At 41.5% G+C, this 16,251-nt stretch overlaps 1 protein-coding gene across 2 annotated transcripts in view; it reads right to left on the reverse strand.

Moving 5' to 3' along the window:
* The window catches only part of VSNL1 (visinin like 1), an 89,459-nt gene that overhangs the window by 46,109 nt on the left and 27,099 nt on the right, over positions 1–16,251 (reverse strand). For both annotated transcript variants that reach the window (XM_054279388.1, XM_054279389.1), the window contains exon 2: positions 766–934. In XM_054279388.1, the coding sequence (XP_054135363.1) occupies positions 766–927 (162 nt within the window). In that variant the 5' untranslated portion in view covers positions 928–934. The remainder of the gene's footprint in view (positions 1–765; positions 935–16,251) is intronic.

Below are 16,251 nucleotides of genomic sequence, written 5' to 3' on the forward strand. Positions count from 1 at the left end.
CAGTTCATCATTGCCATTCAATATTTGTCCTAATTAACAGTACTTTGAAGTGTCTGACCTTTAGGTCGACACTCAGTTCTGAATTAAAATATAATGATCTTTTTAACATGAATACATTTTTTATGCTTCCCCCATCTTCTTCTTGTTACAGAATAAATACATAATAAATGTAAGGGAAAGACTGCATTGAACATGACAAAGTAATGAAAAACAAGAAGAAAATAAACAGATCAGCTTGCTTTCCCTTCCCAATAAAGTGAGAAAAAAGTGACAGCAGAGAAAAAATAAAGGCAATATCTAAAATTTATGGAAGAAATTCTTTGTGCACAGTGCATAATTTATCTGCAAGTCATACTGCCATAAAAGTTCATCACTTTTATATAAATATGTCCAGAAATCACATTGTTTATATTGAACAGGACCATGGCCATCCTTTAAAGGTGAACAACGTCACCTTTAAAATTTGAAATTCACGTCATGAATTTCAGAGCACAGAGAATGTATTATATTTCTTGTGAATAAATCATAGCTTTTTTCCTAAACTTTTGGTTCCTGTCACTATAGTTACACAAATCACTGGTGTGACGAGGGTAACACTTCCCACTCATTGTCTCATCTTCACCATTGCTTCTCCAAGCAAAGTTATTCCTCAGTCCAAATGACCAGCAGCTCTGGACCATACGTTTGCTTTACATTACTTCATAACTCTTTCTACAGTCAAACAACTTACTTTTAAGTTAACAAATAACTTAGTAAATAACTTACTTTTACGTAGAGCTGCTGAAACTCCTCAAGGTTCAGTCTGCCACTTGGACAGTCCTTTAGAAATCCTTTGTACCACTGTTTTAGCTCGTGTTCATTGAACTCCGTGCTCTTCACCAGATCCTCCATCACCTCAGGGGCCAGCTTACTATTTTGTTTCCCCATTTTTTGCCTTAGGAAGAAATAAATGAATACAATTAGCCAAATGTGAACATTTTAAACTGGAAATAGCCACGTAACTTGAACAATTGTTTTGTATTCACTGCTGCATTCAGGCAAAGGTAACTTCACAGATTTGCTAGTGAACATGAACCTAAGCTATCCTTGATTATTGGAGGCTGAAAATAGTGAAAAAGGCAACGTTCTTCTTTCATTCAGGAATCTTAAGGCCTGGAGACAGATTACTCTTATTTGCCTTAAAATTAGGCAATTTACAGCTTTTCTTTACAGTAAGACTGAAAATGATTACTTTTTTTTCTTTGAACATAACTAGAAAAAAAATCACAGATTCAGGGATGTCCACAGAATTCCTCTTTATCTTTGTCTTGAAAATATCTTCTGATATGACAGCTACATTAGCAGCTACTCCTCACATGTCCAAGGCTGTGGACAGACAGGCTTCTAACACACAGCATTAGGTATTCCACTGGGAGGAAACAATGTAAGAGTCCACAAACTTGGTCTCAAACAATGACAAAAGCAAACCGTAAATATAAATTTAATTCATATCCATTTGTACATATACATGCATACATACACATATGTATAAATAGATGAGTATTTATATATTTAATGCATAATTGATAAACAGACTGCTTACATTTCATCACTCTTTACATTTCATGATCATTAACTCTGAAGATATTCACTGTATTTGTTATATACATTTTGTATATATTTCAAATATTAAATAGAAATACAAACTTTGCATGTCTGTATAGATAAATACAGCAATTTCAGTACTACTCATGTTGGCCCTTCGAGATGCATTCAGGTTCTTTGACATTTCACCAAAGATATCCTTTGAGAGAACTTTAGAGAAAACCTCATCTTTAACATTTTCCCATTTCACCAAAGTCTTTTCATGACAGATCTTTTAGTTTCTTTTTAGTCAGATGATAGACAACACTTAACTTGTCCTGTAGAGAACTGCAAAGCAACGAATAATTTCTTTCCAGAGCCAAGCTTTGCATTTCCATTTTTATCTCCAGTTTAGCATCTGTGTCTAATGACTGCATCACACCATGCATTGATTTCTAGTCCATATTACCACCCACTCCCAATTTTAATCTATTGCTTTTGGCATCTTCCCCTATTTCAAAGCAGAAGTTTCTTTCTCCTCAAAAGGACAAACATTGTTCTGCTCCAACAAATCAATGCATTTATATGATTTCCTTTATGGGAACAATCCTTGAGCAGGTGCAAAGTTAATAATTGCTCCTGGTCTCTGTGTGTGGTGAACATGTCCCCTGGTGCCACAGTGCCAGCAGCACCAGGTCTGCTCCTAAAAGATCTCATGGCCCCTCTCCCTTCTGGCCATGGTCCCCCTTGGTCTAAACCTACTCCATGCTCTAAACTCACTTTGAGGCTCTTCCAAGCTCCTGTTCACAGATTTCAGTAAACTTAGCACAAACATGTGAGAGTTCAATCTTCCAGTTAATTGTCACAGCTAAAACTGTGCAGATGTCCAGAAATCAGCTATTTTGACTACATGATGGGTTTGCAATTTATGGTATTTAAAGCAACTGCCCCAGCCTTATCTCTGAAGTCCCCATTTTCTCATGTATGACAATGACCCAGTTTGGCACATTCTGAATTTAAATACCATGGAGATTAAATTACACTAATGCAGTTATTTCTCTACCTCCCACTCAGATAGGTTTTACAAGAAACAGTGACTTTTTAATATTTGTTTTATTCTTTATGGGCTGTGTTTTCTTCCTCTTTTTCTCTTTTACTTACACACTGTTATGTTATCATATATATTGCAAGAGTTCTATTGTCATTACATTGTAAGGGTTCCACATTGCCAGAGTTCCATACCTCCTTGATGTTTCTTGTAGGCATCTCCTCCAGGCCCTGACTCTCCCTTGCCCTCACAGCAGCAACTGACTCCAGTTCCCTCAGCCAACCAATCCACTCTTTTATAACACTCTGCTGATTGGCTGCAGCTGCGGCCTGTTAACATCAGGCCTGCTCCTAATCCTTAATAAATGGCTCAGCTGCAACTCTTTAGGGGCTAAGATTACATTCTATACCACCTTCATTTACCCATACTGTATCCCCCTACACTGTTACCTTTTGAAGTCATAAGGTGCTTTGCTTAGGATCCCGATGGATCAGTCAACGGGGTAAACATCCAGTCTGGTTGGGAAAGGAGGTCTTGGAGGAACTCAATAATAAAAAGAGGATGTATCAGCGTTGGAAGAAGGGTCAGGTCTCTAAGGAGGTATTAAGAGGGCTGCTAGAGTATGCAGAAAAAAAATTAGGGAGGCCAAAGCTCAGTTTGAACTCAGAATGGCGACTACTGTTAAGGATAATAAAAAATGTTTTTATAAATATATTAATGGTAGGAAGAAAGGTAAGACCAGCCTTTGTTCTTTATTGGACAAAGGTGGGAAGTTAGTATTTGCAGATGAGAAGGCAGAAGTGTTTAATGCCTATTTCGCCTCAGTTTTTAATGGGAAGATGACTTGCCCTCAAGACACCCGCCTGCCTGGGCTGGTTGATGGTTTTAGGGAGCAGAATGGTCCCCACGTTATCCAAGAGGAGGCTGTCATAGAACTATTGAAATGCTTGGATATTCATAAATCTATGGGACCAGATAGGATCCACCCCAGGGTAATGACAGAGCTGGCAAATTAATTTGCAAAGCCACTCTCCATCATTTACCAACAGTCATGGCTTACAGGTGAGGTTCCGGATGACTGGAAGCTGGCCAATGTGATACCCATTCACAAAAAAGGTGTAAAGGAAGATCCTGGCAATTATAGACCAGTCAGCCTGACCTCTATACCTGGCAAAATAATGGAACAGTTTATATTATGCACCATCATGCAAAATTTGCAGGACAGCCAGGGTATCAGACCCAGCCAGCATGGATTTAGGAGGGGTAGATCATGTCTGACTAACCTGGTCACCTTTTATGACCAGGTAACCCGGCTAGTGGATGCAGGGAAGGCTGTAGATGTTGTTTACTTGGATTTCAGCAAGGCCTTTGACACTGTCTCCCATAGCTTACTCCTAGACAAACTCGCAGGCCGTGATCTGGACAGGAATACCCTTTGCTGGATTCAGAACTGGCTGGATGGCCGGGCCCAGAGAGTGGTGGTGAATGATGTTGCATCCAGCTGGTGACCAGTCACCAGTGGGGCCAGTTCTGTTCAATATTTTTATTGACGACATGGATGAGGGCTTAGAGTCTTTTATTAGTAAATTTGCTGATGATACTAAATTGGGAACGTGTGTAGATCTGCTAGAGGGACGTAGGGCTCTGCAGAAAGATTTGGAACGGTTGGATGCATGGGCAGAATCAAACGGGATGAACTTCCATAAGTCCAAGTGCCGAGTACTGCACTTCGGCCACAATAACCCCCTGCACTGATTTAAGCTGGGGACAGTGTGGCTGGACAGTGCTCAGATGGAAAGGGACCTGGGGGTGCTGGTTGACAGTCGATTGAATATGAGCCAGCAGTGTGCCCAGGTGGCCAAGAGGGCCAATGGCATCCTGGCCAGTATCAGGAATGGTGTGGCCAGCAGTAGCAGGGAGGTCATTCTTCCCCTGTACGTGGCACTGGTGAGGCCTCACTTGGAGTATTGCATCCAGTTCTGGGCCCCTCACTTTAGGAGGGACGTTGAGTTGCTTGAGTGTGTCCAGAGGAGGGCAACGAGGCTGGTAAGGGGCTTGGAACACAAGTCATATGAAGAACGACTGAGGGAGCTGGGGTTGTTTAGCCTGGAGAAAAGGAGACTAAGGGGCGACCTCATCACTCTCTACAACTTCCTGAAGGGTGGCTGTGGTGAGTTGGGGGTCGGTCTCTTTCTCCGGGCAACAACAGATAGAACAAGAGGACACAGTCTCAAGCTGCGTCAAGGGAGATGCAAGTTAGAATTAAGAAGGAAGTATTTTACAGAAAGAGTGGTCAGATACTGGAATCATCTACCCAGTGAGGTGGTGGAGTCATCATCCCTCAAGGAGTTCAAAAAGAGACTGGATGTGGCACTTGCTGCCATGATCTAGTTGAATAATTAGAACACGGGTTGGACTTGATGATCTTATAGGTCTCTTCCAGCCTTGAATTTCTGTGATTCTGTGATCCAGAAAATCCCTAAAGATACTCAGCAGTTATAGTAACTACTCTAGGTAGAGTCAAAAAACCATCCTTCACCAGGATTCATATCCCCATAAGTATTTAACTTAACAATATTTATGGATGAAAAAAGTATCCTCAATGGGCAAAAAATCAGGTAGTTTTGACTGACTGCTTTTCTGTTATAGCAACTTTTTGATCTTTTTGATCCATGTTAGCTTTACAGCCCTTGGGCCTGGCACTACAGAGAGCTGGAACAGAGCAGGTGTGGTGAATCTCAGCCACATCTGCCAAAGTTACCTGTGCTGTTTTCAGTGAGGGGAACATAATCCACTGTACAACACTTACAGAGCATGGAGTGGGCCTGCATGTGTGTAAGAATACATGAATAAAGACACACATATCCACACATAACCTATCATCAAAGTCAGAGAAACAAGTCATCAGCCTTTGCCTCAGTGATCCTGGTCCCTGATTTTGGGCAGGTGTCTGTCACAGGTTGTCCAGTAAGTGCCAAACACCTTTCAGCCATTTCGGATGTATCTCACCACAGAACATCTCCTAGTAAAGGAAACCACAGTTGGCATTCTGATAAACACACAGAAACTATTTTTTCCACAGAACCAAACCAGTATTTGAGAAAGGTACAATTCGTGATTTCTGGGTTCTGCATTATTTGCTGCTCCAGCATTATTATGGTGAATAATCTGCTGGGCCCTGTTTGGGACAGAGTCAGCAAACTGACCAAGCCGGTCACAAAGCTTTCCTGGAATTAGAAGCACTCATTCATTCTTTCTTCATGTCTTAAAGCTCTTTTCTCAGAGAAATTGAATTACAATCTGCAAGAAAGCTCAAGAGTCTCATATAATTATCAAATATAAACTCAGACTTCTGGCTCTGGGAGATCCATCTTATTTGGGAATAAAACTCAAATATGTAGATTATCCAGTTGATCATATCCTAACATCTTCTAAAGCTTCATTGAATCTCTTATTATTATTGAAAAAGTACAATCACCCATTAGCAATGAGTATACTACTACCAACACATTTAGTTTTCTAAAATGAAAACTATTTTTAATTAACTTACAATCACAGTTTCCCAAACAAGCTTTGTCCTTGTGAAAATCTACAAATATGCCTTAGGAAAAGACAGGAGAGAGCAGCTGCACAGTGTTGCCATTACATTGCAAGAGTTCCATATCGCTGGAGTTCCATACTGTGGGATCTCAGTCTCTCAGAACTGGGGGGCTCGGGAGTCCTGGAATGCTGCCAGAAATGTCTGGTGGCTGGACTTTGATCCCACATGGGAGATGACATCAGTATGAGGACGGGAGGATTTCACTGGGGTGAATGGTGAAGGGACAAGTTAATTGGAGTGTGAGATACAGGGTTTAAGATCCCTGTACAGGGGGGTCTAGAGAGGCAAGATGGAGGGATTGGGGCGTGCCCTTCTCCTTCTTCTTCTTCCTCTAGGCCTCCATCTTCTGTGGTGATGTTGGCACTCCGGGATTGGACCTTACTAGGGGAACACTGGTTAATATGGGTAGAGGGTATTGGAGAAAAATGATAAATATTGTATACGTAACTCCGGGTATAAAGATAGGTGACCGCCCCAGGGGCTTTCAGTGTGTGCCCATGGCTGACTGCTGAGCAGAACTCTGTCAGGCCAAGAGAAAATCTTTTAGATAAGCAATTAATAAACACCGAGACCAAGAACAAATCTGAAGCTTCCTCTCGTCCTTTCGAACCCGGGGGCCCAAGGCCATCTTTGGGCTTTTCCCCAGACCATCTAAACAGCCCAGAAATCCAACACCATACCTCCTTGATGTTTCTTGTAGGCAACTCCTCCAGGCACTGACTCTTTCTTGTCCTCACAGCAGCAACTGACTCCAGTTCCCCTCAGCCAACCAATCCACTCTTTTATAACACTCTGCTGATTGGCTGCAGCTGCGGCCTGTTAACATCAGGCCTGCTCCAAATCCTTAGTAATTGGTTCAGCTGCAACTCTTTAGGGGGTAAGATTACATTCTATACCACCTTCATTTACCCATACTGTATCCCCCTACAGTACAGTCACTAAGATTTCAAGAGTAGGAAAGATCACTCTGCAAGCATTTTTTTGTTTAGTGAATTTTATAATTTTCAACTATAAATTTGTTTCTAAGTGCCATATTTCCAACCAAGCACTGCTATTCATAATCGGTTGTGTTTTCTGGCAAAAAATCACAAAAGTAATAAAATAAAGTCTTCATGTGGGGGAGAGAGTCCCACTAACCAAGGAACCAGATATGTGGGTGCCACAGAATATGGATACAATGTCAGGTCTATTCTCAGTGAGATTACTCTGGCAGGAGAATGCTTATCAACACTAGCAAGGACAACACAATCCAAATTCAAGATCAAGAAAAACACTAAAACTCTACTGTTGTGATACAAGTAGCAAGAGCAATGAAAGTTGAGTTTTAAAACACATCACTTTTCTGAAACACTTGAAAAGGCAGTCATCCATCCAGAGAAAATTGCTTTTCAGAAATACTTGGTAGGCTACTCCAGTATTTCATTAAGTAACACTTTAATTGCTGCTTGTATAGGCCCACAGAAAAGTCAGATTTTAAAGATGGAATTTTGTTAAACAGCCAATCCCCAACCTAAGGCAGTCCAGCAGCAGGTGGGGCAGTATGAGGATGGACCTGCCTGTTTTTTGCCTTGCTGGACCTCAGGAGGCTCACACCAGACAGCTCCTCCAGCTTTGAGGCCTGATATTGTTTGTGTGATGTATTCCCTGCAATGCTATCATGTCCCACACATGCTCGTGTTGTTTCAAAAGCTCCCCACTCCATCATCATCCAGACCTCCTGGACAATGGCAAGGTTTTTTCCCTAAAATATTTCACAGCAGGTCCTGCACAGGTTTATCAGGTCTGCCCCTCCCATTTGGCTTGCCAGCAGTAAACTGTCAGTGTGAGCACAGTTTCACAAAAAAAAATTTAAACTGCACACCTAAGAAATAAAAAATTTAATTTGAATAACAAAACATGACTTATAGAATATTGTTTGCTTTTTAATGATCTCAAAAGACCTCCCAGCTATTGCTTACACAGCTCCATTCCCTGTCTTCTTTCCCCTCCTCTCATTCCCCTTCGGCCTCCTTGGCATCTGCTCAGTGTTCAAAGGGACCAAGAGCAAACAAATTAACTCTGTCTGTTTCTAAGGGAGAGTGAACTGTGTGCTGCCTGAGATCTCCTATTTGTGCTGAAAAAGAACCCAAATTCCACTGAGAAGACAGAACCAACAATGTCCAACAATATCCCTATAACCCAACTCTGTGTTGTTTTGCTTGCTATCCTTAGACATAGTTACATAACCCATTCTCTTTCCAAGCTGCTTTAGGAAAAGTGTTGCCAGCAGTTTGAGGGAGGTGATTCTTCCCCTCTGCCCAGCACTGGTGAGACAGCTCCCACCATTCCCCACGTTGCCGTGTCCAGTGCTGGGTTCCCTACACTGGAAAGACATGGACTTACTGGAGTGCAGCAAAGGGCCACAAAGGTGATCAGCACTGCTTATACAAAGGAACTCTGAGAGGGCTGGGGCTGTTTTCAGCTGCAGGAGAGAAAGCTCAGGGGGTCTTGTCAGTGTGGGTCTAAATACCCAATGAGGGGAACAAAGATAGCAGAGCCAGCCTCCTCTCAGTGGTGCCCAGTGAGACAAGGGGCAATGGGCACAAATTCAATTTCAGGAAATCCTCTCTTGATGTAAGAGAACATTTTTTACAGAGCAGGTGATCCAACACTGAAACAGATTACCCAGAAAGGTTGTGGAGTTTCCATCCTTGAAGATATTTAAAACCCAACTGGAGCAATCATCTATAGTGGACCATGCTTGAGCAGGGGCTTGGACTTGAGCATCTTTGGAAGCCCCCTCCAATCCTGGTGATTCTGTCATTCTGTGAAACACAGGGAATGTGTTTCACACATAAATGGGCCAGTCACACCACCTATTTTTGATATCCACAGTAGCTGCTTAATTTCAGTCAATTCCCACATGGATAGCTGAGGAAAAAAGTGCTCTTTCAAGGCAACCTTTGGAGAAGAGGTACTGGTGACTCAAGTCACCTTCCTCCTGATTCCAGGAGTGCAGAAAGATTCACCTCATAACCCTAGGCAAAAGCACCAAAGTGATTTAGGCTACCCAACTTATTCCCATGTACTCTGGCTGCTTTGACACGTGCCCATGTTCCCATGCTCACTTTCCCAGTAATTCTGCAGGAGTTAGGTAGCTGCTAGTCAACCAATACCTCTGCAGCCTTGTGAGGTCTGTGCATTAAATGAATTCCCTTGTATGGTGCATGTTTTTCTTGCTCTTCCCTGGCTTTGGGAAGTTGGAATGAGTCGTGTGGACTATGCCAGAGGCAAATGACAACACTCACTTTGCCAGCTCAGCTGTGCTGGCAGGCACTCATTAGGCTGGAAGGAAAACTGTGGTTCATCCCCACCCCTGTGCCCACTCCCAGCCCACGGGCTCCCACAGGAACGTGCTTACTCCTGGGCACGACATGTGAAACCCAGGCACTGAGCAAGCAGGAGTGCTGGGTGCCTTTGCAGTCTTTCACCCAATGCAAATCTATAAACAGCACACCTGTGCATAGACTCCAACATACACACATATACAGGGGCAACAAAACCCCAAACAATTAATGCTGGGGAAAGCAAAGACATATGTCTATAATCTACAGTAGCAGAATAATTTCCCCATGATTTTTAGGCAGACTGTTTATCAAATTTCCAGCCTTGTGCTGATAACTCCTAACAGCTCCCAGCATTGTTCCTTTCTCTTCAGGCTGTGTCAGATACCGCCTTTTCTCTACTAATGCCAGCATGAGGGATAGATAGAAATGCTATCAAGCCACACAGATGCCTCATTCCTTCAAATACATTTACTATTTAACAGAAGAAGAAATTTGGAGCTAAAGTCTGTCTTTCACACACAAAATAAACAACAGCCTCACACCCAAAGTCCCATGGAAATAAGTATCCAAGGATTGATATGTTTGGAAAATATGAGGAATTTTGCTATCCCCATGGAGAGAAACTCTTTGCTAGGAGCTGCAATGACATGACAAGGGACATTGGTTTTCAGCTGAAAGAAGGTAGATTTACCCTGGATATAAGGAAGACATATTTTACAGTAAAAGGTGGTGAGGCACTGGAACAAGTTGTTCAGAGAAATTGTAGATGTTCCATCCCTGAAAGTGTTCAAAGCCAGGTTGGATGGGGCTATAGGCAACCTGTTCCCTGTTCTAGGGAAGGTTCCTTGTCCATGGCAGGGGGGTTGGAACTAGATGATTTTTAAGTTCCCTTCTGTCCCAAATTTTTATACGGTGATATTTTTCCTAAGCAGATAGTGAAGCACCTCTTCACATCAGTTGTCGATACAGTTTCTAAGTCAGCTTGCATGTAACAGGGATGATGCTGAGCCCTCTCCTAACCACTCAGTAAAGCCCTTTTTTCTCCCAACACATGCAAAAGATGAAGGTATTTTAAAGGAGGTTCTGGCACGGTGGCATCATATCAGCTCTTAAGATTCTGACAAAATATAAGTCCCACACTATGATTAAACCTTCTGAAAAAGGGATCAGCCAGCCTAGAAGGGACTTTCTCCTTTCACTATCTCTCCTTTGAGTGGCCTTTACTTCATGATGCCATGGCATCTGCAGCTCTCCAGATTCCCACAGGACAAGAACTGCCTCACTCAGCTCAGTCCCATCTTCCTTCTCTGTTCTCAGAACCCCTGGACCCAAACCTAGAGCAGCTCCACACCTGCACTTTGCCCACGAGAAAGAAGGGCTGCAACAACCTGTAGGAGTGGAAGATGAAAGCAATCCAGCTGCAGGTGTTTGCTGTCAGGACAGAAAAGGCAGGCAAGGAGAAGCATAGCAGACACTGGCAGAGGTACTGGGGCAGAAGGTGCCCAGCACAGTGGCAGCCAAACGGGGCAGGGCAATGCCAAGCAATGGCCCTGCTCTAGCTGACCCTGCTAAGTGGGCCTAAGCACCACACAGTCTTCAGAAGTCCCTCCCAACCTCCACAGTTCTAAGATTCAAGAACTAAAGGCATCCTTTCAATAGTAGTAGTGGGAGAAAACTGATTATCAGCTATAGGTAGATTTATAGACTTTCATATTGTTATATTTGCCGTAGTGACATCAGGACCCTGTTTTTCCCTTTACCCACGAACAAAACTGACCCTGAACTAACAGCTCCCTCCTTCATACAAAACATAGGGATTTATTTTAAGTTTTTAACCTGCCACGATCAAAAAATAAGAACTGACATGTATGTGTGTATGAGGAATAACCTCTTTGTTGTGTAGGTGACCAAGCCCTGGAACAGATTGCCCAGAGGCTGTGGAGTCTGCTCCACTGGAGATATTCAAGAACCATCTGGACACAACCCTGTGCCATGAGCTCTGGGATGACTCTGCTTGAGCAGGACCAGATGATCCACTGCAGCCTGACCCATTCTGTGATTTTGTGTTTGTGCAACACCATACTGAAATTAGCAGCAGCCATGATTTACTGATAACATAAACCTCAAACTATGGATGAAAAAATAGGCTAGGTTCCAATTTATGTGGCACTACAGCAAAAATTGGAATAAATCCAGTGATTTCAGATTACTTTACTGGCTTTACCAAATATCAGATTCAGGCCTGTAAGCTCTCTCTGTAAAATAAATGGGGGAAAATAGAGAGTAATGGCATTAAGGAATGCAATTATCCAACCAAATTGGATAATGAATGCAGAAAAGAGGCCTAAGCAAAAGAAGAGAGATATATTTTTAAATTTTATTTGAAATGAGATGGATATTCAATTAGATTCAAGCAATAAAGAAAACATTTGAAAGGATAAAACCTGTACAGGGGGATGCTCTAACTTAACAATGACTGATATGTAGGGTTTTTCTCTCTAGTTGACTAGAAAGCTAATATTGAACTTATTTCATTAAAAGCATGTATTTGTTTTCTGTTAATTGTGGAATAAAGCAAGAGGGTGTTCTCTACATTTTCAACATGAGAATCAAGGGCCATTCCAGACCCTCAAGTAGCTCCACTGTTGATGCAGCCCTGTGAATCACAGCAGGGCTCTATTCACAGCCTGAGGCTGAAGCCAGCAGCTTGGGTAGAAACAAACCTGCAGACAATGGTCTGAACGACATGGCAGGGTCTCATTTCTGCTCCCTTTTCTCATTTGGATTGGGAAATTGCTTACAAAAAGCCATAGCTGGCTTTCCTCCTTTACAAGTGGACAGAGATGACAGGACAAAGTGTAACTTACTTGCATTGTCTAGTGAGAAACAAGTGCTTAGAAGAGTTTCCAGGCTCTACCAGTTAGTTTTAAACTCAGAAAGACAGGGGCAAAATCCTTCTTTGGCTTGTTCTTTCTTTCAGGCTCTTTTAGATCACATGGAGGAGTGTCCACCTTTCTGGGGAAAGCTTAGACTCTGAATGCTCAGTCCTCTTTAAGAAAATTTTTGCTTCCCCCTTACCTCCGTTATTTGGCTTTGATTAATCATAGCTCAAACTTGTTTGTTTCTGGTTTATTTTCTTCCAAGGCCCCCCTTTTCCAATATTTCAATAAAATTTAGTGATTTATATATTCTACAGAATTTAGTGATTAATTTCTGACAAGAACAATCAGCTTGTTAATGTTGAGTGTCAGACACATACGTGAGTAAATCTGTTGCCATAGTTTCATTTTGCTATTGGTCCAGTGTCTGTAGACAGTGGTGATAGTAATTAACAGAGAGGTATGATTTGAAGAGGAAGACTGATTTTTCAGCAATGGAATGAGTATTTTCTTCACTGAACCATTGTCCAGTAAATTCTGTCCTTGTAAATAATAATCTTAAAATGCCTGCAGAACATTTACCTTTCTCTAATAATTCATATGATGAATAGCATTGCAATCATCTAATTATCCACAATGCTCCAACATCAGAGCTTTGCTGTGACAAATTTGTTTTGTACCTTATATGAAATATAAGAGTTTTTGGCTGCTTTCTCTGAGGTTTTATTCTAGAATATGGTTTCCAATAGTCTTTCCCTCATGAGATGAGAAGTCTGTAACCTCCTGGACATTACAACTTCAAAGTGGCCACAGGAGAAAATTGCACAGCAGCATTACATAAAGGTCACTTGCTGAGCCTTGCATTTCAAAGAGTGTTTTATACAATTTTAGATATGTCAGAGATCTGTGCAATATTCAGTACTGAACCTTTTCTGGGATAGTTGCTGTAAACATCTCTTTTTTGAGGGAAGATTGACAAGGCATGCCTGAACATTATAGCTTCCCTGAGCATGTTCCAGTGTTCTCGAACCATTCCACATTTGTGTAGACTGTAAACAGTTATTTTCTTTTGCTATGCCAACGTGTATCAACATTTCCTCTGCCCGAGACACAGATTTTTTTGTCAATTTGTACAGACTAGTGTCAATTCTAGCATCAATTAAAATGCTGCTTTTCTTTGAGATAAAGATTCATGCTTGGAGATACGGTTTTTTAGACTTTAGCTACTGCCTTGACTTCATTTACATGTATGCACAAATTTTTTTCTTAGTTTTCATTTGTCTGTAAATAAATACTCATCTGTAACAATGCTATTAAAAAAATGAAATAATGCTATTAAAAAAGTTAACATGTGCTTTCTCTCTTAAATTACAGGATGTTTTATTTGCTATCAGTTTGTTTTATTGTTAGTTTGAAATGTCATTTTACTCTTCTCTCTGATACATGCAAAACCAAATTCCCTAAGGTGATATGCTTACCAAGCAGTACTTTTACTGTTCACCTTCCAGCCTCATTTTAATTTGAGTTTGACTCCATCAGGTGCCTTTTTAGAACTCTGACTCATAAGTCATTGTCTTGATAGTACACGCTTCAGTCTTCTCTTATATCCATATTCCTCATCACAATAACTGCCCTGACTCCTGCAAAGGTGGATTAATCAAATCTTTGCTGTTTAAAAAGTCAGTTGTCTTTGGTCCCTCTGCAGTCAATGGAGAGGACCAGAAATTTCAGTGATTCACCCCATGCAGAAGAGACATCTGAAAGAGGCAGGATGAATATATATGTGTGTGTATTTTAAGACAGAATGAATCAGCAAGCATCTCTTTTCTTCTGCCACTTGTAGAGGCAGCCCTCTAAACCTTCTTGGATCTGAAACTGGATTTCTAAATGCTTAAAGTGACGCAAGAAAAGTCCCACCTTGCTCATTGGCAGTGGATAACCTAATGCTGTTCCTGATCTCACTAGAAAAAACATACATTTGCCAAAGTCCATTGCTATTCCTATGCATCACAACACTTATTCAGGTGTGATTAATGCCATTACAAGTACAACATGCTGGTGTACCAAATGCAATCCTTCCCACAATGCTATTTATGTCCCTCATAGCAGTGGAAAAACTCTCTTCCGCTCTTTTCCAGGCCCCCACAAAACAAAATAGTTTTAAATAGCTGAACTGCAGTGATCAAATTGTTCAGGATTGTTTCATTATGCCCTTGTCATTTCCTGCTTTTTCCTCAATATAGTTCTTAACCAAGTAATGTACTGATCTCTAAGAAAAATCTTTTTTATTATTATTAAATACAATATTCTTATGCAACAAATTTCACTCCGACCATCTAAATGCTATATTAACTTCTCCCTCCAACTCATCTCTAATATCCACCTCCCTCTTTACCCAACAGAGTCCCTTTAGCAGCCATGTCCAGTGGTGCAAAGCCTTGTCTTACTGCACTGGATTCTCAGGGAGAAGCAGGTATGGTGAGCACTGTATGGCCCTCCTCCAGTCTGCTGGGAATAACAGCAGCCAAGATCACTGCTCAGACTGGTTTCTCTCTGTTCCCAACTCACACAGTAGTGACAGGATCTCTTTTTCATCTAGCTCATGCTCCTGTGTACTGTGATGACAACTGTGATTCGCAAAGGGTGGAGTAAAACTGAGCAGTGATATCAGCACACGGTCTATAAATAGTGTTGTGATAACTGAAATAAATATAAGCTAACACATACAGACACACTTCAAACCTTCGTTTCCATTCCATTTCTGCATGAAAAGGAGCACCCCAGATCCTGGTGTTAGCTGGCTTTTGCACACCCATGACTGCTGTACATGAGCTGATTTCAACAGATCATTTTGACCTATGGGCTAAACTCTACATTACGAAAAACCACGTGGCTGTGTTACAGCTGATGTTAACAGGAGTGGTTAGCAGGAAAGCAGATTACAGCTTTTTATTTTACTAAAAACCTTTCAAATTCAAAATAAAGTGTTTGTATCATTGTGGCTAGTGATCCATTGACGCAATGCTCCCCCCAAATTCGTTACAAATGAATCTCCAGAACTGTCCCTTGTGACTGCTTCAGATGGAGCCTGATTAAATGCAGAGGAAATATATTACTGAGAAGATGAATCATAATTCTGCAGAATGAAATCAATGGCTTTACACCTTTGAGTTGGACACAGGGTTGGTTGATCAAAAATGTTACTCATACAAATGAGTGAACAGATGAATCGCGTACACAGCTTGGACAGGAAAAAGGTATCTAAAACTCAATCAGAAGTAGCCTTGACTATGACAGAAAGCCAGAAGAAAAACTGAAAATGCTTCCCCTAAGGTAGAACTTTCGAATAAAAATTCTTTCTTTGCCCTGCTATGAAATGCAGGTTTTTTTCATCACTTTTGATACCATGGTTTGGAATAAATGCAAAAATTTTACTTAGATTGGTGAGATGGCTCATTTGAAATAGCATTTTAGTTTCTCCAATGTAGCTCTAGGCTGACAGGTTGTTAACAAGGATGAGATGCCCTAAGAAGTACCCACTGGTGTGACTTCAGCCACTCCAGTGAACTCAGCTGCTGAGACACAGGGTGGATGTCTCAGACACCTTAGGTCCTTTCAGGTGGCACTAGACACCTCCACTTAAGCAGATGGACCAGCCAAATGAGATCTTTCCCTCCAGACTTAGACACCTAAATTAGAATCATAGAATCTTTAGCTTGGAAGAAACGTCTAAGATCAATTCCAACCTTTACTCCAGCACCACTGTGTTCACCACTAAACCATATCCCCAGGTGGCACATCCGTGTGCCTTTATGACACTTACAGGAATGGTGA

The sequence above is a fragment of the Melozone crissalis genome, unplaced genomic scaffold, assembly GCF_028551555.1.
Source record: "Melozone crissalis strain CALT ecotype California unplaced genomic scaffold, PUWL_Pcris_2 ptg000027l_1, whole genome shotgun sequence".
Lineage (NCBI taxonomy): Eukaryota > Metazoa > Chordata > Aves > Passeriformes > Passerellidae > Melozone > Melozone crissalis.